General features: G+C 37.1%; 1 protein-coding gene across 3 annotated transcripts in view; it reads right to left on the bottom strand.

Moving 5' to 3' along the window:
• Positions 1-12,496: 12,496 nt before the first annotated feature.
• Naxd (NAD(P)HX dehydratase) overlaps positions 12,497-27,356 on the bottom strand; it is a 46,335-nt gene continuing 31,475 nt past the window's right edge. For all 3 annotated transcript variants that reach the window (XM_083119784.1, XM_083119785.1, XM_083119786.1), the window contains exon 2: positions 12,497-13,977. In XM_083119784.1, the coding sequence (XP_082975910.1) occupies positions 12,939-13,958 (1,020 nt within the window). In that variant the 5' untranslated portion in view covers positions 13,959-13,977 and the 3' untranslated portion in view covers positions 12,497-12,938. The remainder of the gene's footprint in view (positions 13,978-27,356) is intronic.

Genomic DNA, 27,356 nt, shown 5'->3' with positions numbered 1-27,356 from the left:
TGCGCTACATAGTTGCAAACTTTAGTGAGAAATCGCTAAACATGGCGGATTTTAAATTCCAGTGGGCGCTAAAGTTCACGGAATAGTGACGAGGGACTTTTCTTTAGAAACTAGTCTGCAGGAGTTACATATCTTTCAAGGTTTATATGATTTGCGCATGTGCGGCTAAGGGCCATTCAGACTATGCAACTTTTTTTTTATTAATCGACGTTTTTAATGCAAAAAAATAACTCTCACCAACTTAAATTGCAAAGGAACGTGCGGACTATATTTACATCAATTGAACGCGCATTTTTCTGGTAACTATACTCAGAATAGTATGGAGTCCTAGGCCTAAATAGCTGTTACCGAAAACAGTTATCAATTGATGTTAGTAAATTATTTTTACTATTCTCTACGTTATTAGAATATTCTTATTGTGAAGAACAAAATATAACTTTCAGAATACTAGAGATGCATTTTTGCTACACATAATATGTTCTTCTTTGAAGTTAGAAAATTAAAACGTAATATGCATAAAATTATCTAATTTGAAATTAAGTAATTTTTCAATCTACATATAAAAACACAAACACTGAAATTTAATTTATTGGTTGGAATAAACCTGATGTAAGTTGTTCTTTACAGCACTTTTTAAAAATATATTTTGCATTTTTCACCTGCAAATTTGATTCAGCAACTTTTAGCGCATGTTGAAGATTTAGGAACTTCTGCGTTTCAATTGTTGGCAACACTGTTGCTGTAGGAGAACTTCAAGGGGACATGTTATTTTTGGAAAGGTCAAGTTCCGTTCGTTTTGCGGGGCAATAAAAAAGCCTATGCTCTTTGGCGGGAACCGGCAAAACGCTGTTAGAGTGGTGTCGACTTTTGAGAGCGCGATATCTATTGGCAAGCGGGTGGGTGAATTTATGTGCATTGGCTTTTAGTCCTGCGCGCGCGCGTGTGTGTGTGTAGTGTAGTGTTGCGTTTTGTACACTATGAATACTGTTAGGAGTTTGAAAGAAACTTCATTTTCGCGAATGAGCGAAGCAGAACGAACGGAAGTAAAAAGGATGTGCCCTCACCAGACAAACCTCTGCATTGTACAATAGGTAAGTACTCCCAACTGAGTTATTGTGGGCGGGGCGAGGGCATTCTGTATAATACCCAAATATCTTATATACACAAAATATTTTTTTCTGGACTGGACGCGTCCTCCCCTCTGTCCCGCTAACGATGCACGTGCTTTCAATGCTGGATGAACGTCGTTGGTTAACATATGATCGGTGTAATAGAAAGTAGATTGCGAAGTATGGTAGTCTTGCATTGTACATACTTGAGATTGCATGTTATACTAATTAGTTTGCACTAGCCATTACTAATTGTAAATTGCGTAATCAAAAGAGTGTTAATTGAATGAAAAATCTTGTATTACTTCAAATATAGCGTGATTTTTGTGGGAAATTGTTGAAAATAAGTTGAACTGTTATTCTTACTTTTTCAATTGAATATAAAGTTGCAAGGGGAGAGGAGTAAATCTCCAATCAGTATAAAAATTTTATTGTGAACACCCGTATGTGAACCGCATGCGACGCCACTGCACAACAATTTACGACACTTATATAGCAATTTAAGTGTCGTAAAGTAACTGTAAAAGTAACTGTTAAAATGTTACTTCTGATAAAAAAAAGTAACTTTGTTAGTGTTACAACAATGACTGGTCGAATGAAAGGCATTACTACTTAAGAGGGAAAATTTTACAAACATTGAACCCATCTATGGTTTTTTACATCGGAAAGCTTTAGTAGCAAAAACGTTCCTTCAGCTCTAACTACATTAAAGGTATAGCAATAAGAAACTAGACTTCCGTAAGTCATGTGGCATGAAACAGATGCTTTTCATGAAACTCTAGATGTTCACATGACCAGAGTATTTGATCTGAATATTGCTTCCAGTTTGATTTTAGAACATCTTTCGGTTTTGGAGGATAAAATGCATGTAGGATATAGGGTACCCCACCACTACACCATAGCTGTAGACAGGAAAAAAAATTGGCACGGAGTTCACTCATAATAGATCCCATGGGCTTCACCAGGATTTTTAGGAGGTGTCAGGCAATTGATGAAAGAAATTCCAATAATAATGATTATAGTGATTGTGATTATTGTTAAGCAATAATAATTAAAATGAAACAATCTTATTCCAAATTTATATTATTATTATTATATTCTTTAGGACTGAACTCTCCAGCCTAACTATTGCCTAATTTTGTGGGAGTAGGAAAAGGTTTATTATCCATTTGCCTCGACTCATCTTACCCAACAGGTCGCTAGGTGCCAGGGCTTGCCCCAAGTTGATAGCTTCCTAGAGATGAGACCTGCTCAAGAAAAGGTTTATTATCCAGACTTTTCTAATCAATCCAACAGATGAATGAATATCCAGCACACAGTGTTTGGAAGTAACTACTTACAAGTAAATCAGTTACAAGTAACAGTTACTTTTTTTGAAGAAATGTAACTGTAACTAAAATCAAGTAGGTAGTGAGCCATCAGTGCACACTGAAATGCAATTTTTCCAACCTAGTTCATTTTCTTCCAATGCTGCTGTCACAGAATCCAGATGACTAATCCTGTTGACACAAATGGCAATCTTCTGCTTGGCAGGAAGTGTTCAACAAAAGAATCTGCATCGAAAAATCTTACTTAGCTCAGGAATTGGTTTTGGACTTATGCCTGTCAATTCATCAGGTTGAAGTGCAATTTTTTTACCATCATCTATTTTTTCTGCTACTTATTTCTGAATGTCGAAGGGCATGTCTTCTACGTGGAGAGAAATAGTATCATTGGACAAAGATATCATATTTCCCTCTCGGCAGCCTCTCCCTGGCAATTATATGTGCCTGCTATTTTAAAGGTAGCTATGTACTTTTTCTGCAATTGTTAGTTTATTCAATTACCTTCATTTGATTTACTTGAGAGGAGAGCAAAAGACTTACACAGGATTTATATTTATCTATTAAATAACTATGTTTTGTTTCAAGTGTCTCTTTAGTATGCTGGTAACCATACATTCATTGCTCAACTTTTCGATGCATACAACACACATAGGAAGTTCATGATTTTCAGATTCAATGTACATACATCAATAATGTAAATAAGAATCTTGATTTCTAGTTAATTATTGGCGTTTAACTGCAAACTTATCCAAATTAAAAAAACAGTATGGACAATAAAAATATTGAGACTTAATCAACAAACTGCAAAAAGTACAATCAAATCAGCACTTGCTGACTCGAGTTAGCATGTAAAGTGAATTGGAGACAAGCGTTGACTGATTTATATGTGCTTCTCTATGGTTTAGGAGTGATCAAGATTCTTTGAACTCATTTCAGTGGTTTCTGTTACGAGTTCATGATTATCGACACTGCTCCCGAGGGTTTGAAATGCTTAAGGTAGGTAGGATTGCAACCCATTGTGAGTTGCTGGGGAAACTATTTGATCGGTGCAAATCACAGGTTCAAGAGATATGTTTAACTACAGTTGTCTCCATTTTAATTTGTGCTCTTTTTTGTACTTATATATGTGTTTAATTGTAGAATAGTATGATTATCTCTGAACTGGTATTGCATATTGTGCTATCTATTCCCTCTTTAAGGCCTAACTTAAATAGGCCAGGTTTGAACAGTCTAAATTTTACAAAAAGGCAATATACTGTATGGATGAGTTGCAATATTCTGCATGACGAAACAGTGTGCCACAATCAATAAAAGTTTCTGAGAACTGCTGCCTTTAAAAAGTAAAAAAAATACAAATTCTGATTTATGATTTTTAAGTAAAATACTATCAGTAAATACATGCCATCAACAACTCGGGGGTTAGTTATTATATTTATTATTGGCACAAATATAGTTGGTCATCTGTCCATGCAATAAAGCCATCAATCTATAACCGAAAAAATGTAGACACCTGTAACATTTTATAGAAACCAGAAATAGTGTTATTGAAATTGAAAGTCAAAATACTCCTCAGGAATATATATTGACACTACTACAAACATTAATATTTGCAAACAGCCAGATATTGATGGCAGCAAGTAAAGATGATCTAAAACGGTCTGTTTGGAAAGCCATATTTCAGTTTGAACACCAAAACAATGACAAAATTTAATAAAATAGAATAGAAATTTTGGAAAAAAATAAGAAAAGAAATTCAGATTGGATACCATAACATAATTTCAAAACTGCATTTTCTATGTGGTAGCAAATGTTGGACTCTTCATAAATATGATAACTAGAATAAATTGTTCACTAATGAGATTTTTGAAGTCTTTAAGTAGAGTAACCATGCAAGACAAAATTTGGAAGTAAAGAAATCCGAAATATATGGAAGGTCGAAGCAATGGTGTAAGAAATGAAAAAATATCAGATGTTCTGAGGATGTCAGATAGCCTTTTGCCTTGAAACGTATTAAATTACAAGCCAAAAGGAAAAAAAAAAAAATCTTGGAAGACAATATCGCCGATCGAAAGCTGTTGTAATGCATTGTTTCAGATTGTTTATACATCCACGTAGGGGAGGAACAACTACTCTGTCCTTGACAAAATCCTAGAAGTAAAAAACCCAAGATATTAGATCAGACCTACTTGGTTGTCAATGTTTCAGGGTCATTTCCTGGTCTGTTGAGCTGTTGCCACACATTCACATATTGCATGTCAATCTGTTTAACAGTTTGGGTTCTATGTAATGTTGAATATGTGTATTTTTTAAGTAACACTGTATTTCTCGAATGTGCGTATTGTTAAGCTAGTGTATGTATACAGAAATTACTGACATATAAAACTCACACCTACAGGAAATTATGAATTACAGGTGGAAGTGATTTGGGGGAGGGGGGGCACTGCTTCATTAACAATTTACAGCATCTAGGAAGTGGTAGTGCATCACTGCTGTTTACTCCTGGTTGACAGCAAGTACCTCCACGAAACTTTAACAAGTTTACAGTACCAAATCACTATTTATGTTCCTGAAATTAGCATTTTCCTAGATTACACATTCTAACCTTCACATTTCCAATCAAGTAGTGTTACAAAAAAATTCTGATTTTACATCCCCTCCCGCCCACTAAGCTTTTTCCATCACAGATTCCTGAAAAATTTAGAGTTGAAGTTCTGCTGTATAATTTTGTGAAAACATACTACAGGCCCATACCCAGGATGGGGGGGAAAGCCTAAAACCTATACATATATATATATATATATATATATATATATATATATATATATATATATATATATATACACACACACACACACACACGAGGTGTGGGTAGAAAAAACCGGACTGATGCTACAAAATCTTTTATTGGTCATTTTGGACAATAGGAACATTATCCCCTTCAAAGTACTCCCCTTCACGATCCCTACACCGTTCCATACGAATCTTCCATTGCTGGAAGCAGTGTTGCCAGTCGTTTTCGGAAACCATGTTCATGACATCCGTCGCTTTTTCGTTTCACAGCTTCTACTGTCTCAAATCAGGTTCCTTTCATGCTAACTTCACCTTGGGGAATAAAAAAAAGGTCATATGGAGCAAGATCTGGCAAATATGGTGGATGTTCTAACACTGGGATCCCATGATTGGCCAAAAAAGTCTTCACTGACAGTGCCATGTGAACAGGAGCATTGCCTTGGTGCAGAATCCATGACTGGTTTGCCCACAAATCAGGTCGTCGTCTTCTTACTTGCTTACGAAGGGTTGTCAGCACACTAAGGTAATAATGTTGGTTTACAGTTTCACCCTCACCCACATACACAATCCCATGGATGTCGAAAAACAATCATCATGGCTTTGAATTTTGATTTGCTCATTCGAGCTTTCTTGTGGCGTGGCGAACCCAGGCTTTTCCAATGCATTGATTGGCGTTTGGTTTCAGGATCGTACATGAAAAACCACGATTCGTCACAGGTTATCACTCTCTCTAAGATTGTAGGGTTTCTCTCAATGTTTGTCAAAATGTCAACACAAATATTCATCTGAGTTTCGTTTTGTTCCAATGTCAGGTTCCTTGGCACTAATTTCGAACACACTTTTTTCATGTTAAATTTGACAAACACTTTCTTTGTCAATTCCTGTGATTTCAGCAACAGCACGAATACTCAATCGATGATCTTTTCGAATCACATCGCCGACTTTTTGAATGTTTGAGTCTGTTTTCGATGTGCAAGGTCGTCCAAGACGTCTGTGATCACTTCTCGTCCCTCTTTAAACTGTTTGAACCACTCAAAAACTTGTGTGCGTGATAAACAGTCATCTCCGTACACTACTTTTAACAAATCGTAAGTTTCTGTCGCGGATTTTCCCAGTTCAAAAAGAAACTTCACATTGATATGCTGTTCCATTTTAACACTAAGCATTTTTACGACTGAGCACAGATGCACGGTCCGCTTCGTCCAAAGGCCACAGCAGAACTGAGCAGCTTGCACCCAGGGCAATCACTCACTCAATAGGCAGGGTATCATGGTATATACACTCATGCATCGATTGACCTGCTCGCTGTTCGCCAATAGCAAAATCAATCCGTTTTTTTTTCGAGCCACACCTCTTTTATATATATATATATATATATATATATATATATATATATATATATATATATATATATAAAATTATCATGAAGTATGTCAATTATTAAATAATTAATTTATATCTTATTTATATTTATAAACATATATAAAAAAATAATTTGCTACATTTATAAACTAGCAAATTAATTCCTTTAACAACTGGTTCAAAATGTCAAGAAATTAGAAAATAGGGGAAATGTTTTTAATAAGTGTTAGATATTATTTAATTATTGCTTTTTATTAAAAATGATAATTACATTTTCATACTTTTATTGTGTTATGTTTTTATAATGGTGTAAATCTATTAATGGTCTCTCGAAAGGAAATATTTCCTTATCAGAGTTGTAGCTAGAGATTTCAGTGCCCAGGACGAGAATGATTTTCGCACCCCTGCACCAAATTTGCACCCCCTACCTAGATGTAGCTGGCATACTTAGACATTGTAGAAATTTTATGTACTTATTATTTTCTGTTGAATCCAATGAAAAGAAAACTTAGCATTCAAGAAATGTGGCTAATAAAAGAACAGTCGGTTGTGCATTTCACACCATCTTCATTAACCAGTCTGTGTTATTCTTCACATCTGTAAAATCGATTGCAAATTAAAGATAACTGGTTGGAGGGACAAAAAATGAGAAACGTTAAGAAGACGTTAGTTTCCTATTAAATTAACATGTAAGTGCTATGTTTTATTCTCGACGAAAAGAGGTGAGAAATTACAGGTCGGTCTAATTTCTATGTTCCAGGGGCCTAGGGTGACAATGACAACCACCTTCGCAGCTACGGCTCCATTTCTTACTAGTCCAATTTGATATAATTTTAAAATCTTATCTATGACTGTAGAAGTACGTTTTTACCCCATGCTGATACGAACCCTAAAGAGAGAGAGAGATAGAGAACAAGAGATGTATGCAACATTCACACACAGGCTGACATCATTCTTTGTATGTGTTTATAATGTTATTCTTAGTAAAGTATGTTTGAAGTCCAAACGTATTGCTTATCTTTATTGTTATAACACAAAGTCTTACGCTCGGAAAATTTTAATGGGGGAAAAATTTTAATAGAACAATATAGTTGGTGGGAAGGTGGGAGATCCCTCCCTTCTGCCATGGGAATTCCTACCCTGGATGTGACCCCCAACGCTATGGAATTATCCTTATAATGAAGAACATGTCTGAATGTGAATTAACCACAAAAAGAGGACATTTTCTCATCAAGACTGCAGTTCGAAAAAAGTCAAAACAGGGAATAAATATGGTGAACTGTTCCGACCAAATTGGAACATTTAGTAGAATCACATAAATGGTTATAAAACTAAAATTACTAAATATAGTAGACTGCAGACTTCTGGAGTCTGCCTCTCTCCAGACAAAACCCATTCATTTATACAAGAAGAAAATCTAAATTCTTGCAAAATTTTAAAAAATATCCATGTTATTTTTGTAGGTTTGCATCAACATATTTCATGGCTCGAGGGGGGGGCCATGGCCCCCTTGCCCCCCCCTTTTCCCTGGGTACGGGCCTGTTACATTTTACATACTTTGCTAACATTACTATTAATTTGCATAAAGATAAATCATATCTTGTCAACTGAAAAGAAAAGCAAATCACAAAATGTATTTTATAAAAAGTGTCATTTGTGTTGCTTTGCTCATTCTGTTCATATGAACTTTATATCCGAGAGAATTCCACCAGCCACTGCATTTTCTTCATCTTGAAGAAAAGGCAGTGGCTGGTTCACATTCACATTGATTGGTTTTTAGCATTTTTTTAGCATTCATTGCACAAATGATGTGTAACACATACAGGGTTGAACAATTTACTCAATACATATTTTATGTATATTATGCATAATTTAGCAGTTAATTACTTGGCATAGAAAAAAACATTTTTATGTCTACATTAAAAAAGAGAAAGATTTTACTCAAAACATTTGGATCAATTCAAATCCACATTTCAGTGGCTTCTGGTGCTGTAGAAAATTACATTCTCTTGTGTTATATCAAGTGTGACTAGGTTTTTTCTGTGTGTTCTTGTTTTGAAGTGAAACATACCACCCATCAGCAAGAAAAAATATTGGGTATGATAAGACTTCTACACTTAATTTTAGCAAAGGATGTCTTATGCACCATGAACATTTTTAATGTAAGTTACATGGAATTTACTTGTGTAGAAAACCAGTTTTTTACAAATGTAAAAAACTATTTTTTTTGTAAATTACTAATATAAAAAAATACCTTAATTATATTTTAAACTTTAATTTTCTTACATATTTCAGCACAAAATCATTATTTTCTGAGGATTCTTTATACAGCCACTTCACACCCTTACCCTCACTAACAAATATTTTAAAATAGAACTGTGCTTCACATATTGTACCTCTTGCACTTGTACTTGTATTTATAACATAACAATTAATGACACTTTTTTTTGTTTTTTTGGATTGGCTTTCAAAGTTTTAGTAACAGCTTTACATACATATATGTAACTGCATTAAAAATGATTGTCAATTCTTATACGTTGTACTGAAAAAGACACCGCTGATGGAAAATTAAAAAAGTGTGAAAATTTGTTGTTCATGGGACAATTAGCAATGAATGCCTATTAGTAATGTAATGAACAGAACATTTAACTATTTATTTCTAAATTGTAAAATTCCAACACAAGAGCACATACAAATTCGGAAGGAAAGTTTTTAAAGCTTTTTTTTTCTGCCACTGCCAACTGACATACATAACAATAAGCATCGCAAAAACATGTTTCCTTTATTATGTTTGATTGTGGTTTATTTTGTGCTTTATGTTCTATACATTTTTTTTTTTACATGTAATTTACGTGTCATGTAGAAAACCTTTTTTTTACACATAATTGCACAACCCTGACCATGAGCCATGCATACTTTACTGTAGTCAAATATCAAGTGATGTATGTGAGGGCTTTCAGATTAAAATTCTTCCTTCTCTCCTCCAAATGTTTTCAATTGCAAAATATTCTATTTACATGAAGAGGTTTTCTCGGATTTTCCAGATAGGCTTCCAAGTTTTGGAGAACTAATGCCACTCTCATCTTCAGGGATTGAAGTGCAGAGATGTGTCAGAAGTAAGTTTTATGTATTGAATGGGGGAGGAGTCTGGTATAGGTGGTGGGCCAATCAGGTGGTGTCTCTCTGACATCCATGCTCCCAGTCGACTATTGTTAACCAGGCTGGGTCCAATTTCGAGCTCCATGTTCCTGTTGAGGTTTCCCTACACCAGACTCATTCCCCACAAAATACATAAACTTACTTCTGACACATCTCTGCACTTCTACCCTGAAGATGAGAGTGGCGTTAGCTCTCGAAAGCTCGGTAGCCTATTTGGAAATCACTTGGTTGATATCCCGAGAAAATCTCATCATCATTCGCTGCCAGGAAAGCTTCAAGAATTATTTATTTCAATTTACATCTTTCTAGGATGAATTCATACACACTAAAAGGGCAAAATAAAATATAACTAATTCATGGGGTTCCATATTCAATAAGGGCATCACTTACCTTTCCTTAAAAATTTGATTTTGCTGGTAAACAATAATCCTGGGAAGGGTTGAATGCAATAGCAAGGGTAAGATATGTATAAAAACTGCTCTGTTTTACAAGATATTCTCAGGCATTTTATACAAAATTCAAGATTCCCAGTCTGTACGGTAGCAGGGAAAACTTATCGACTGTAAATATTTTCTTTTGTACCAATATACTGCTCTTATTTTCTTAATATCAGCATCCTCAAGGTACTGCAGAGTGTACACATGGCAAAAAACACTAATAAGGACAGTTTGATTTTGAATTTGAATTTAAAATTTTGGGTGTGTCAGCACAGGCTATTTTGTACCTGTCATGTTATATGGGGTGCAGCCCCTTACCATAACAAATCACATAACTGTAATGTCCCATAACTAAAATCTTAAAATATTCTGACAGGTTAAAAACCGAGGTTGTAAAGGGATACCCAGCACACGTAAGGACAAAAAACAGGACAACACACAGAATTATACTGGCCATAGGGCCAGTCGCCAGAGCCTCGTTAGTCTGTAAAAAGCAGTTCAGGATGTACTAACTGGAAGTGAGGTTGACAATTGGGTGTACTACGTGGAAGGTCACCCCTTACACCTCTAATAAGCACAGTAAAATAAATAATCCTTAGCATACTCGAAAATAACAACTACATCACTATATAAACATTACTGACTTGCACACACGAAAATAGATTAACAAATTGACAAACAGAAATTTTAAGTGTAAGATGGCAATGCAGTATTTAAATGAAAACTTCTAACCTAAACAACTGACAAGGAAAAATGGGTGGTGGCAAAATGCAGTGGAGAATTTTAAGCATTATTTCCATTCTATCTGCAAACTGCAACCCGCATGCTGTTTTTTAATGGCACGTTGTTGAATAATGCATAAATAAAATAATAGATGATGAACGTATGATACCTGGACTGTTATAGCTTTTTCGAATTTGAATTAAAACTTATTGGGTGTATCATCCCCATTACATTATAAGCAGTCCAGCCCTTTATTGTAACTAAAATCACTACCTGCCTCTGAGGACTAAAATTACCTTACCTATTAAAAACCTGAGGCTGTAAAGTGGAGCTCAGCACACACAAGGACAACAAAAACCAGAAGTATGTCATGTCAGTTTTGGGGTCAGTCCTGGGATGATGGAAGTGAGGGGGCAAAGGACAATATCACATCTTCCATCCCTTCTTAGTCTTGTTTAGTGAGAGCTCCTATGATTCAGCCATCTCCCTAAGCATGCATGATGAAACAAGGGGTCCCAATGCAGAAGCCTAGCACATTACCATTGTCCTTTTAGGGAGAATTCACACTGAGGCGACAGACAACACGTGTCACTTCAGGATTTCACCAATCGAATGCAAGCTTGTGCAGCCAGTCTTGCTGCTATGGCATGTAACATTGCTAGTGATTAGCTCATTCCCAAGCGACATGTCACTTTGGTGTAAAATCTCCCTTAGAGTTGCTCATGACTGTAGGGAAAGCAGCAAAAGTCATGTTTTTTTCTTCTTTCATTTCATTTCAGGGATGATGGGAATTTGGAAGACGGCTGGATAAACTTTTTTAAAAAATGGGATAAAGCCGCCGGGAGTAGAGACGAGATGGACTTCCATGTTACCCCTGAGGTTAGGAAAGCCGCCGAGGTGGAAATTGACTTCTCCTTGGATTGGTGACTCACGAGCCCCGGTTGAGGATAGACCGGGAGGGGGGGGGGGGAGTTTTCCTTCTCCAGGTATGAGCTGACACCGTGCATTCGCCTACCCCGAGCACCGATCGGCAGTTCGCCGTAATCAGCTTTGAACGTTCTTTTGTTTTTTTTAGAGTATTGCACGGTTTTAGTATGTGTATGTTACATTCTTTTCTTAGGAAGTGTCTTTCCTATACCATTTTAACCTAAATCCTCAACTATCACTTTCTCGACGAGGCAGCATGTCGGGTGTCTGAAAACATCGTTTCAACCTGAAGAAGGAGGTAGTATAACCTTCGAAACGTAGTTTGATAAATCTCATGCTCACACACGTAAGTTACTGATTTTTAATCTTTTAACCTTTAGTTTGTATCTTTCATTTGTTTGGCTTTGACAAATGATGGAACATTATAGAGGCAAGACAAAGGATACCATCCAGTTGGTACAGTCACGGATACTTCTGGGTTGTAGCAATTCCATTGAAAGTAAATGAGGTCATTACAACCCAGAAGTGTCTGTGACTGTACAAGATTCGTGCCAATTGTACTGTAGACACGTAGAACAGCTGGAAGCAAAAACATGAAATTTCTAGTTGATGTGTGTGTGTGTACATTAGCATAGCTTTAAAAAATAACATTTTAGATCAATAATATAGAAAACGTTCTTTATTTCTGGCCTGTGTGTTACACTGTTCTTCCAGTATGCAACACTTTCAAAAATTTGCACCAGCAAAACAATCATAATGAAAAAAATATTTGTAATTATTTTACAAGTATAAAATCCTTCCCAGTCAAGAATTAAAGTATTCCATTTCCTCCGTTATAACTTTAAGCCCGTTTTACATACAAATGTGCACAATATGAGAAGAAGAAGAAATATGGACAAGTTTGTTACTGACTGTACATATCACAAAATGATATAAACTCAAAGAATTATATAGACTGCACATGAATCAACAATTCAAAATGCTAATATTATTTGATGACAAATTAAAAATCAGTCTTGTAGAGTACTGGCAGATGTATGTAGAATATCACTTCGGCAGTTAGAATTGAAACTCGACATAATCAGACAAAAAACACTGTACGTACATTAAGTAAATGCCTGATCCTCAAACAAAGATTCAAAGCTTTCATGAATCACTTCCACCATATTCGTAGTAGTCATGCTTCGTCCAAACCTATGGAAAGCTCGACGATTGCACTCTTTCGTTAATCTGCATGCACCATAACCAGCTGTTACTCCAGCCAATGCTTTTGAAGGCACTGTCAATAATGGACACTGTAATGCCCATGTATAGAATGTTCCCAGGGCACCAGACAGAAGGTCTCCCTGTCCACCGCAACGACGACCACTTCCACCTTCGGAACATTTCCACACATCCTGGTGGCCACCTCCTGCGATCATGTCCATAGCACCTTTGTGAACCACAACTACATCGGGACCAAGAGCGTCTGCTAACTTCTTCACACATGTTGGTTCAGGTTCTGGAGTTGCAGGCCATGTTTCATCGAGAACAGTTTTAGCAAGCCGAGAAAACTCCATAGCATTTGGCGTGAGCACTGCACCGGGATAGTCTCTAATAAGATGTGGTCGTTTTGTAAGTAACCACAAACCATCGGCATCAATAACCACTGGTTTCTTTTCAGATTTGCAATATTCCAACAATGATTCAACTGTGTTCATTGTGTTTTCATCTCTCCCAAGTCCAGGGCCAATAATTAGCACATGAAGCCGGGGCAACCAAGGTTTGATTTCTTCGACTGGGTCTTTTGCATCCAAAACTGGGTGCACAATAAGTTCTGGACTGTATGATTTTATAACTGGGGCTGCATCACGCATGCTGAATACATGTGCCAAATCAGCCCCAACTTTCAGAGCTGATATGGCTGCAAAATAAGGAGCTCCTGTGTACTCAACCGATCCTCCTACAACTCCAATTCTACCAGCTTGACCTTTGTGTCTATCGGAAGTTAAAACTGGAACAGAAGCTCTGACTTGATTGATGTAATTGATTTCTGAATCCCCTGCACAATCCATCTTGCTGTATAGCTTATCAGTCTTTACCAATGGTTGATACTTTGTTACTGTAGAATGCAGTAACTTCAGCATTTACAGCATTCAAAATAATCTGAAAAAAAATTACAATACATTATATTGCAAAGAAATATTAACAATTCAACAAACTTTTACACCTTTGAAATATAAAAAATAATCTAGTCACAAGTGTCAAACATGCCAGTAATAAAAATACAATATTATATATTCTTGAAGGTATATAGTGTGGAGTGTATATAGTTAATGCTGTTAGCGTTTGCCTCAGATAAAAACAGACATGTATTTAAAGTTAGGTTGAAAATACATGGATCATTTTGCAATTATGCACTACAATAAGGTGCATTTTTATTTTTATGGTTACATAATGTTTTATATTTACTGCTATGCATTTCCTGTTTCATTGTTCTCATAATCAGATATGGATGCTGATGTGTGTGCGCAGTTGGTACGCACGATCATCAGTGGGTGCAATGTCGCTATCATCGTGGGGAAGATCTCCATAGAGGAAGCTGGTTGTTAATTTTAGCACATTTGATTTCTTTTAGTTGTATTATTTGTTTTGAAAGGAGATTTTGTTGTTCTTGTCAACTGTAATCATGACTAATTGTGCTATTGCAAGCTGTTAAACTATAATGAGAAAACTAGAGGAAATGGTATAAAATGCCATAGATTTCCAGCCGATAATTGTGTAAGTAAATAGTATTCATCCTGGCCTCCCTAGGAAGGGGTGAGCCTCAACAACCGGATGGGTAGCAGGTGGTGAATAGCAAATGGCCATCAGAGATGGTGGTTAGCTGTGAATAAGGCAATGCCAAATAAGCAGTCCCGGATGCAGGCGGCAGTGTTAACAGGGTCTGGGAGGGTTGGCCGGTGGCAGGAATATCCCCATTAAAATCCCAGAAAAGCCCATTGCCAACACTGTGACATGGCGAGGAAGTACCGCCATTAAATAAGTACTGCCCCTGCTGCCTTGCAGGGAGGGGAGGGATCCCCAAAGGCTAAGGGAAGGATACCCTGATAGAAAACCAAGAGTAAGGCGTAGCGAAGCCAGCCTCCCTAGGGGAGTAAACCCCAATGCAAAATCCTGGTCCCCCAAGTTTGGGGGTTTGGTGTGGGACTGACCATTCATCCCAGTAAAAACACCAACAGTTGAGAAGCCTTCAAATCAGAGAGCCGGACAGGAACATGTAAGACGAACAGGCAAGGAAAAGGTTATCAGATTAGGAACATGGAACATATTATCCCTATACAGAACTGCGGCCCTAAGAAACGTTATCAAAGAGTTCAATAAATACGAGATTGATATTCTTGCATTACGGGAAGTAAGGTGGACTGGGAAGGATGTGTTGGAGCAAAAAGATACAGTAATATACTATAGCCAGTGACATGCAGTGACATCCACAATTGGTGTAGCAGTCAGTGGCATGCTCAAGGGGGGGTGGGGTTGGTGTGGGTCACACCCTTATTCCTAAAAAAACGAATGTCAATAACAGGAAAATGTAAAATGATGAAAGAGTACTAAAAAAAGTACACATAAACCCCACCCACATTCGAAAATAAAAAACGATTTGATTTGACTACTAAGCCAGAGATCCTGGGTTCGAATCTCGGCTTGGCCATGGGTATTCTTTGTGTGTGTCCCTTCATCAATTTTATCGTCTCATCTTCGCAATTAGCCAAAAGAGGCGAAAAAGCGAAGTAAAATAAACCAAATCAAGCAATCAATCAATGATTTGATTTCATTTTTGTTACTTAGCGTCACTCTTTTGTCACATTTGGTTAATTACGAAGATGATACGATAAAATTAATGAAGGGACAAACACAAAGAACATCCACGCCCAGGTAGGGGTTCGAACTCGGAACTCCTGGTGTCGAAGCGCACTGTGATAACCACACCCCCATGGTTGGTTGATTTGGTGTTTTAAGTACACTTTATGCACAGAAACAAAACAGGTAACAAAACACATTTTTTTGTACTTTCTTCAATAATATTCATTTGGCTTTTTGAGTTCTGAGATACATTTTTCATTCCAAATTATTTCATTATTCACTGCAGAGTACAACACATAGGACAAGAATGTGCACTCATCACGGGTTCGAATCCTGGCCTGGATTATTCATATGAGGTCCCTTCATCAATTTCATCTATCATCACTCATCCTCATTTTCGCAATAACCAAATGTGGCAGAAAAGCAAAGTAAAATAAACAAACCAACAACAATATGCCCAAATAAATACATCCGTATTTATGACTGTTAGAGGCCAAGAGTAGTATATTTAAATAAAATTACTAAAACGAGAGTGAGAGAGAGCCCGAGCACATATTTTTAATTTAATCATTATATATTCCATACTTGAAAAAAGAAAGAGAGCATAATATTATTGTCTGCACATAACACATTCCCATTTCATAAATAATAAAACTACATCCCATATTATACATACATATTGAACAACGTGTAAAAGGTTGTGTAAATACAGAGAACATAAGTACTGCAGAAAATTTTACCCTGAGTTCTTTAGAGGATTTACAAAAAATCTATGAGAAACCAATCCCCTATCTGTCCTATAGGAGATAGACTAGGGGACCTGAAAGCCTGGGCTTTCAACCATTGCAGCGGGGGGCGAGGGGACAAAGGAGGTAGAGGTAAAAATCTTCCTTTTTCGTTTGGGTAGCCGTTTCTACCTAGAAATTGGTCAGGTGGAGGAAGAGCGAGCTAAGGTATCCAGCCAGCTTTGCCCGCGGATCGCACCGATGGAAGAGAAGCGCGTGGGAAAGAAAGTGTTGCATATGAAGTGTGGCTTTAACAAGACAATAAATATTGTGATTTGAATATAATTCGAAATGTGAGATTGATTGATCTATCTCTGCTAGACTAGCTACTCCTCAGTGCACGTCACTGACTATAGCTGTGGAGAAAGACATGAATTTGGGACAGGGTTTTTAATAAAGAAGAAGTTGAAAAATCTTGTAATGGATTTTAAGGCAATAGATGACACAACCTGTATTTTAAGAGTTAGAGGAAAATTTTATAACTACATCTTGATAACAACCCACGCACCAACGGAGGATAAAACTGAGGATGAAAATGATGCCTACTATGATAAATTGGAGGGGGCCTATGATTCCTGCTCTCGATGTGATATTAAAATAATTCTCGGAGATCTTAATGCAAAGGTAGGTCAGGAAACCTGGGGTAGACCAGTGATTTGAACGCAAAGCCAACACCACGAGAGTAATGATAACGGAATAAAACTGATTGATTTCGCAAGTACACATCAAATGATCATAGCAGGCACCTTTTATCCTCATAAAGATATACATAAAGCAACATGGAGAACTCCGGATGGGGGATCAAGTAATCAGATAGACCATGTAATTTTATGTACTGGCCGTATAATCCGCAACTGGTTTGGCTATTAAATACCGTGTCCCAAAATCTGTTGCGGCAATTATGTATCGGTGACGAAGATTGGACGGAGGAGGATATGGACCTGAAAAGTCTAGGCAAATCCACTGGAATGGCTTCTGTGCGGGGAAAAAGTACACAGTTCTCCTACTGGTGGACCTGGACGGGGTTTATTCTGCTGGCATGTAATACATTCCCTAATTTTCCTTTGTATAAATAATTTCATATTTGGAAAATAAATTCGTGGTAATGCGACATTGTAACATTTGGTAAATCCAAGATGAGAGACTCCTATGGGTGAACCGTGGAGTGTCTCAATCACAGAATCACGTAACGTCATTGGAATGCATAACAATTTCCTGGTAGTGGCTCCTAATTTCTCCTGTCTATATAATAAACCACCTTCCAATACATGATGATAAACCTGCCTCTGGATGGATAAAGGTTGTGTTCCATCGTCCCTGTCTGGGTCCTCCAAAATTTTAATAATTGGGCTAAAAAAGGAATCCTGTCTCTGATGTTCCGCGCCAGCTGTGGTTGCATCAAATAATGTAAGTATCCTGGGTTCGGGAATGTCTTCTTCAATGTTGCCATCCTCTATATTTTCTCCACATTCTCTGCTGAGGGGATCGGCGATGTTCTCCGTAGTTTTGACATGTATAGGAGTGAATGAAAAATCCTCCAAAATGTTACTCCATCGAAGAAGCTTTGAGCTTAAATTACGGGATGTCCTAATATACGTAATTGCTTTATTGTCCGTGTGTAAATCGAAATGGCGCCCCACAAGAAAAAATCTAAATGATTTGAGAGCATATAAAATTGCTGTTAGTTCTTGTTCAATTAAACTCAATCTTTTTACAGTGTCCGTCAAAGTTCTACTACAGTAAGCACATGGCAAGTACTCTCCTTCTGCATTGGGTTGCATCAATACACCACTGACAGCATGAGATGAAGCATCGGTAAAAACCTTGGTGTTCTTCGCTGGATCGTAAGGTAACAAAACAGGTGCAGTAATTAGTGCTTCTTTTAATTTTTCAAATGCTGATTGTTGTTCAGGACCCCATGTAAATTTCTTACCTTTACGGATTAAACCTTGTAATGGTGATGCAATGTCAGAAAAATTTTTGACGTACTTCCTCACGTAGCTGCAAAGAACTAAAAACATCTTAACCTTTTTTATGGTGGTAGGAATTTTATAATTCTTAATGGATGACAGTATCCTATCGCTAATACGATACCCATATCTGCCCACATTGTGGCCTAAGGCAATTGTCTCGTAGTATCCAAATGAACATTTAGGTACAGCCAATTTTAATCCGGCAGATCGTAAACATTGGAACATTTTTTTCTAAATTCACCAACATATCCTTAAATGTGTTAGCAAATACAAACATGTCATCAATATAAAAGGCAAAATTATTATCATTCATACCCGCTGTAGCGAGCTGGACACACCGGGTCATCGCCGCGGGAGATGTCACATGTCCCATAGGTGTAAAATTCATAGCAAATTGTCCCTTGGCTGGTATAGTAAAAGCAGTGTATTTTTTTGATTCTTCTGCTAAAGGAATCTGAAAGAATCATTGTTTTAGGTCTCTCTTACCGGCCATATTATGCAATATTTCTGATTTGTTTCCTATTGAAACTGAATCGAAAACAGACCTGGCATTAAGTAATGGAAAATCTTGCACCATGCGATAAGCTCCTGATTTCTTCTTAACAAGAAAGACTGGGGAATTGTAGGGTGATGTTGTAGGACTGATGACCCCTGCTTCTAGCAAGTTGTTAATTTGCTGATTAATTTCCGAACGCAGGTGTACAGGTATAGGGTAGGCTGGGACGTGAAATTCAGAATCGTCTTTTAACTTTATACAATGCGTATAGTTTGTGGCACAACCAATGTCCTGCTCAGACCATGAAAACAAATCTACATACCTCTCTAATAATTGTGTAAGTTGCAACTTCTGATCGGGTTCTAATGCTGGATTAATATCAAATTTAGTAATGTCGTGCACTGTTTTTGTCATGGTGCCAGTTTCCTTGGTCACCATCACGTTAGGTCCTTCGTCATCTGCAATATGACGCGAAGCTGGTACTGGATTTTGCCATGCCTCTGCGGTACCTAAGCGTGCCCCTTTCCTAATTTTAATTTTGTAAGAATTTGGGTTAGTAATCCAAATTAAAAATGACTCCGGATTTACAATGGCTCGAGGCACCATTAAGCCTGTGTCCATTTGAAACTGTAAATCTGGTTCTAAATAAGTTAAATTCTGATTACTAGAATTTGTCAATTTGACAGGAATACACAAATGAGACCTAGATTTAATTCTAATTTGTCTGGAAGTTACAAATTCTGGCATATATAAATCCCTGATCAGACTAGCAACTTTTATGGATACGTCAAAGGTTTTTCTGTGTTTCGTCCTTAACTGGTTCCGCGGAGGAGTACCAAATCTCCTCAATGTGAGTCAATTTTGATCAAAATCCAAATTTGCTTTATGAGCTCTTAAAAAATCATTACCCAAGATTGTCCCATGTTCAAAATTTGGAATCATCCGAAAAGGGTGGGTAAAATTGCGGCCGTTTATTGCAAATGTTAGCAGGACAATCTCTTTAATTTCAATTTGTTCCTTTGCTACTCCCCTTATGGCCGTATGAATTTTAAAACGTTTGGCGGTTGAAGGAATACCTCGATCACTAGTAACTGATACTTGGCTCCCGGAATCCACAAGAAACCTCTGACGTTGTCCCCCTATCACTGTGTTAATGTAAATTAGTTCCTCATAGGGGAAAGTAGAGACTGAAATTTGCTTTCCTACAAAATCTGCGCATACGTCTCTTCTATGGGCAGTTACCGCTCGTTTAAAGCCTCCTTGTTCTGAAAACAAGTGGCTGCCGAGTGATTGGGATAGTTACAAATAGAGCAGCGTGGTCTCCCCCGTTGCTCTTCCTTATCTTCCTGGCCTTGCCCTACTGAAGACGAGGAACCCCGCGAGTTCTGTCCGCGGAAGTTTCCACGTCCTCGCCATTGTTGGGTATTGCCATATCGCCTATTGCGATCTGAATTATTATTATTATTATTAGGGCGTGCATTCCTATACTCCCTATTATACTGTGGTCGTCTATTATTATTACCCCGGTAGGAACCTCTATAATTATTTCCTGCCTGATAATTATCTTTATAATATGGTTCTCTAAATTGTCTCAGACTAGATGAGTCAGTGCCAGGGTGCTGTTTTTGATTGTCCATGCTATCCAGTCTAAAAGTAAGACTAGCTAATCTAGCTTCCAAACCAGTTTCCTGAGTTTGGACTTGTGAGGATTGTTTGCTAATTTCAATTGTTCAACCTCCTTCTGCAAGGCATTGAATCTTGTGTCGATCTCTGAAGTAGGTCGCGATTGTGCAGACTCAGCAGTAGCCAGATTGTTATTCTGCAATAAAATCTGCTGCTGTTGCGAAAGTGTTGGTGCGCTGTTCAATGGAAGGAATAAACTGTCCCTTTGATCTTCACACCTCAGCTCTTTCAGCTTGCGCTGTCTCATCAAGAACTGAAGCTTTTCGAAGGATTTTAAATCCTTAAGCAACCCATGCATTGACTCGTATTCTTTATGATGGATATCTTTCATGTAATCCACCTGCAATCCTAATATAATTTGTTTGATCTGCTGTTGAACGCCCATTCTGGGGTCTGCTTTAAGTAAAAGTAACTGCTTGTCCCGAACATAATTTGTAACTTGCTCAGTTTACTTATGTAACCTGTATTGAATTTGTACCTCGATCTGGAGTTGATCCAAGGACCCTGTAAATTCGTCTTTAATTTTTTGTCGTATATTCTTGTAAGAACTGTCTTGGTTTTCTGGGACATCTTTCCAAGCCTGATACCATCGTAACGCTGGCCCGGCCAAAAGGGCTGGGAACAATTCCTGCTTTCTGGCGCTGTTCCAACCATTTAAAATGGCAAGGCTTTCTACTTTATCTAAAAATTTCGATACATCTTCCCCGCCTATCCCTTGAAATGGGATACCCTCTAAAATAGTTGGGGGAACAAACTGAGACTGAGCCATAGTTGCAAATTGTGTTGGGCCTAAATCTCTCAAATCCTGACCTTGTTGCTCTAATTGCTTTTCATATTCCTGTTTTTCTAATATTTTGTCGCTGAAGGCGTCTAGTTAATATTGAGCTACGTTTAAATTTGGGGGTTGAACTTGCAGTTGGACCGCTGACATCTAAATTAAAACTTGTAGTCCTTCGTGCTATATCTAATAACTGGTCTAATGTTTCATCGAGTTCATCAGCAAGGTGAAAGCTCGACATCTATCATGGCATATGTAATAAAAAATTCCCATCCGGTTAAAAACCTTTAAGCCCTATGTATTTTCAAAATGAAATATGGCAAGGACATACTAAAATAAACAAATGAGCAAAATTTTGGGGTGGGTTGAATTTTAAACTGGTTAACAAACTCTTTTCATTTCTGAAAAAATAAAAAGACCCGCTTATCTCCACCACGTAACGAACCGTGAAGTTCGTGGGATCTTACCAAGAATGTTAACCAATTAATCAATGGGTGATGTAAGTTACTCATCATTCATCCTCTGATGAGAGCACTCGTCATTGGCATGACGAGTTAACGCTTGGCAATGTGAAAGGTACAAAATAAATTAAGGAACTAAACTGCAGAAAAGACAATGGTCACTCGTTGGGTTTTGTGAACCTTTGAACCTGAATCATGGCCGGGTGTTAGGATAGTTACCTGTCTATCTGATGAATTAGGATGAATAGAATATACGAAGTCCTCTGTTGGCTTCTCAATTTGTTGACCAGAGCGTCGTCTCACTTCTGCCCTACTGCTCTCCTAACCTCTTCTCCCTTCTCAACTCCAATCCCAAGTCAGTCCCCTCTCAGCTTGTCTCACCTCTATATCACTAGGCCATCGAGCTCTTCCTCTATGCCGAATCGTGTTTTTAATTGCCACTATGCAAACCACCGACTCCATAGGCAGAAGAAACTACCTGTTTCCTGAATGCTCAGGAGGTTTGCATAGCACAACACAGTGCATTGTTTACATGCCTCAGAGGCTGAGACAACTGAGAAAAACAAGTGAATGACCTGGTCAACGTGAAGCATTCAGAGAGACTTAATAAAATAAACATATAATCTTAGGGATTGATACGATATGTAAGGATAGGGATGGGTGACTGCTAAGTAATGACCAGGATATTTAAACCAGATGGCAGGAACATTTTAATGAACTATTGAATGACCAGAACCAGAATGAGAATGAAAGTGAGCAAGGACAGAATCAGGATAGGGAAGAAAATCAGAGTGCCACGAACCTCCAAATGATTGAATGGGAAAGAGATGGGCCTAGCCTTGAAGAAGTTAGCAGTGCCATTGCAAAGCTAAACAATAACAGAGCACCACGATCTGACAAAATAACAGCTGAGATGATGAAACTTTATGGAAGGGATTTCTTGGGAAGCATGCAAAAGCTAATAGCCAGAATATGGAAGGATGAAGAAATTCCATCACAATGGGAAGACGGTATCATATACCCCATATATAAGAAAGGAGACCGTCTACAAACAGGAAACTTTAGAGGTATTAGCAAACTTAACACTGGATACAATTTTTTTTCTAATATACTATTCCGAAGGCTTTCCCCATATGTAAATAAAATAATAGGTGTGATTACCAATGTGGCTTTAGAGGGAAAGTCAACCTCAGATCACATACATACAATCAGACAAATATGTGCCAAGACAAAGGAATTTGGAATAAACACATATCACCTTTACATAGACTTTAAATCTGCATATGATACCATAAAAAGGAGAGAGTTAATCGAAGCCATGAGGGAATTTGACATCCCACAGAAGCTAACAAACTTAATAGAAAAGACCCTTAAAAAAAGTACGTTGTATAGTACAAATAAGAAACCAGCTGACAGAAGAATTTGAAACCAAACAAGGATTGCATCAAGGGGATGCCTTGTCATGCATGCTATTCAATGTTGCATTAGAAAAGGCTGTCAGAGAAGCAGGCATAGAAACAAGTGGAACCATAATAAACAAATCAGTGTAAATTATGGCACATGCAGATGATATAGTAATAATAGCCAGAACAACAAGAGCGTTACGTGAAACTGTAGCTAACCTTCTCACAGCAGCACAAAAAATGGGGCTCACAGTAAATGCAGCTAAAACAAAATATATATGGAAATAACTAAAGTGCCTACTAATACTGCAACCTTTGAAGTTAACGGACTCTCTTTTAAGAGAGTTCAGGAATTTAAATATCTTGGCGCATATATAACTGAGAAGGCAAATAGAAGCTATTTTGGACTCGGGAAACATATGAAGTCTCACTACATCAAAAGGAAAACAAAAGTTAAACTATACAAAACGTTAATAAGAACTATCTTAATGTATGGATGTGAATCATGGATAATAACCAAGAAGGCTGAGTCAATGATCGGAAGCTTTGAAAGGAAGATTCTGAGGAGGATCTATGGGCCGATATATGAAAATGGATTATGGAGAAGAAGATTTAATATGGAACTATATCAGCTTTATCAGGATACAGAAATTGTGAAAGAAATTAAACTAACATGGCTAAGGTGGTTGGGGCATACGTACTGAATACCAGATAACATGGTGTGTAAGAAGATCACATTTACGAATATGGATGGGAGAAGAAAAGTAGGAAGACCACCTTTAAGGTGGGTTGATTCGGTGGAAGAGGACCTGAGTGTGCTGGGAATTACGAGTTTGAGAAGAAAGGTTGTGAATCGAGATGGATGGCGGAAGATTATGAAGGAGGCTAGGGTCTGTGATGGACTGTAGTGCCAGGAAAGAAGAAAGAAGAAGAAACAGTATTCATGCATGTAGACACAAAAGACAACATTAATGAAAAAAAAATGAGCGTGTGTGCACTGTCTATTTTTGTGAAGAAAACTATGTGTGAGATCTAAAAGCAGAAATTCTGGATCAGGTATGTACCCAAAGGCAGCCATGCCCCATCTTGAACTATCAAATATTTTAATATGAACCTATAAAAACCTACAAAAATAACATGTACCATTTTTCACATTTTGCAAAAACTCTTGATTTTGTTCTTGCATAAATAACTGAATTGTTTATGGAGAGAGGCAAACTCTAGTAGTCCCCAGTCTGCAATACTTGGTAATTTTAGATTTATAACCATTGATACAAGATTACCACATATTCCAATTTACTCAGGACATTTCATTCTTTCTGATGCCTGTCCCGACTTTTTTTTAACTGTATTCGTGATGGGGAAATGTCCCATTATTATTATTATTTGGTTAGCTAACATTCAGACATGTTCTTCATTATAAGAATCAAAATGAATACATATCATTCAATTTATAAATATATTACTTTCTAAACACAGAATGATCATGACTGTTCAGTGTAAGATAATTAGAAAACATTGTTAATTTGCATAATACGGTACTAATTGAATATTTCTGAGCAGCCCTTTTTTTTTCTAAAAATAAAGGTTCAAGTTTTTTATTTTATTGTTATTGTGTTGGTTTGTTGTTACCTTCCTCATAATAACTACTAAAAAATGTGGTGTGTCCACACATACATTTCTTTGGTTAAAATAAAATGTTGTGTTTTATTCCCACCTATAAAATGGTCCAGTACAGGAATAACAATTAATATCCCCCTCCTCGCTCTCTCCTCGAAGTAATAAAATACTTTCCCCTCTTAGAATTTCTCATAGAAATGCTAACATTCGTCTGCTTCGGCCAAGCTCTGCCTCTACAATGTGACACCACACATTCATACACCGATTGGCACTCCCAGGATATCGCTACCTAATCTTAAGATACCTTGGTAATATCCTCATATTCTATCTGCAATCATCGAAATGTTCTTTCGTTTGTATGTATTTTTTATTCTAATATATTTAAAAAGAATAACAACCAACAAACTAACTCTCTAGCCTTCTTAAACCAGAAGGTTTATGGCTGCAGCAGCACAAACCTTCCATCTGTCCCTATCATTGGCAAGATCAATCCAATCTTTCTCATCCTTACCAATTTCCTTTATGTCCATATCAATGGTCTCAATGGACCATCCCTCCCATCTTCAACTTGGCCTTCCTACAGGTCTCTTACCATCAGATTTTCCAACAAGGAGACACATGAGTGGAAAAGGTTACATGAAGGACTTAAAGGAAATCAGTAAGAGTAAGGATGGAAAACATTGGATTGATCTTGCCCAGGATACGGACAGATGGATGGTTTGTGTTGCTGCAGCCATAAACCTTTGGGTTTAAGAAGGCAAGAGAGTTAGTTAGTTGTTATCTTTTTTAAATAGAATAACGAACTTCATCAAAAATGTTATTTTGACATACCCTCTTCATTTCTTTTTATAAACTTGAACTTAAAATGACTGCAGCTTTGAAAAAAAAATAATCCCTTGTGAACACACGAACAAGTTTCATCAAGGACAATTGTTAATGTCTTAACCAAGGATCCGTTGCACTTGCTTGAGTCACATTATCAGTCACCCTTGCTTGTCAGGCATATTGTACTGCTTTTTATTTTTTTTTTAAATTAATTTCTTATACTTCTAGTGATCTGTTTATTATTTCCCTTCTTTATTAATTTTTAATTCAAAATGTTTATTTGTTTTGAAACAGAATAATACATTGTAGAAGCACACAGCTCTCAGCGCTAACAAAAAATGCATGTTCCTCTAAGCAGCCCTGAGCATGGTACTGACCTGTGACCGATCGCAGGTTAAGTAAAAACTTTTTTTATGTGATATAGTGAAAAGTCAAGATTCTGTGAAATCTTACGTGGAATTGAATATTCACAGTAATGAAAAATTATGATTCAACAGCTGTAATGAACATATACAATCGATTTTATTTTGCATTACGTACAACCATAAACAACATTTTAATGATAATTTTAATTACTCTCCTTGTTCTTCCCCACAGGAAGCTGCTACCAAGCTTGGCTCATTTTTTCCCATGTGGGTTTTATTCAGAAAATTTTGTAAATTATTGCTCAAAGTACTTGTGAGAATAAAAATAAGGCTTAGTAGAACCTATATTATTCCAAATGAATAATGTAGTACAAGTCGCAATGTGTTTTATCATGCAATGTTTCTCAATTCATGACAAAAATGGATTGTTGGCAGAAAAAATAAGTTGAAAAGAGCATATAATTTTGAAATAATTATATGAGACATAGCATTTCGGTTATCAGTACTTGAATAAAACAAGGAAGACTTGAGAATTTTCTTACAAGTGACAGTGTCCCACCCTTCCAATCCGTTCCAATGGAAGGTTATCAGTGCACTGATTGAGCATAATGTGTTGCATGATAAATGGTGTTCATGTCTTGTTAGGAGCTCTGTGCCCATGTTAGTTGTGTACTTGCATATTCTACCGAATTTTTAATAAAAAAACGTGTGCAGGGTACCCTAGTAAATGCAATGTGGTTTTTATGGTCTGACCATTTTTAACATTTTCAAATCCTTCTGTCGTCTACAATTTTGAGCGTATTCAAGTAACCAGGACCATTGTGTCAACCATAGTTTTTATTTGGGGAAGGTTGGGTTTATGTTGATCGGCAAATTGAAGTTAGTCTTACACTGGGTCAACACTTGTTGCCAGCGCTTGCCCAACAGTGGAAAGTGAGTCAAAATCAGATTTAAAAACTACTTTCTCTTGTTAATACTATTTTGAAGAGTATGCTGTAAATTCTAGTGTTAAATAAATGACATTTGAGTGTTCCTTTCCAAACATTTCAGTCACAGCACATAATACTGAAAACACAATCTTTTGTTAATGAAAGTAGAAGCTACTCGTAACTTGTAGTCAACAGCCCTTTGTCAGCCACCATGGATGAAATATACTTCTGTGTTGGAAATTGCTTATCTGCTTGAACAAGAATATTCTTACAGGTATTCTTGTGGAAGTGGTTCATTATCTACATACAGATGGCTGATCGGGCTATATCTGACAGATTTGGCAATGCTGCTGCTATGTGTGT

Source organism: Lepisma saccharinum, chromosome 3 (genome assembly GCF_977018435.1).
Source record: "Lepisma saccharinum chromosome 3, izLepSacc3.1, whole genome shotgun sequence".
NCBI lineage: Eukaryota > Metazoa > Arthropoda > Insecta > Zygentoma > Lepismatidae > Lepisma > Lepisma saccharinum.
This window is presented reverse-complemented; position numbering and strand designations above follow the sequence as displayed.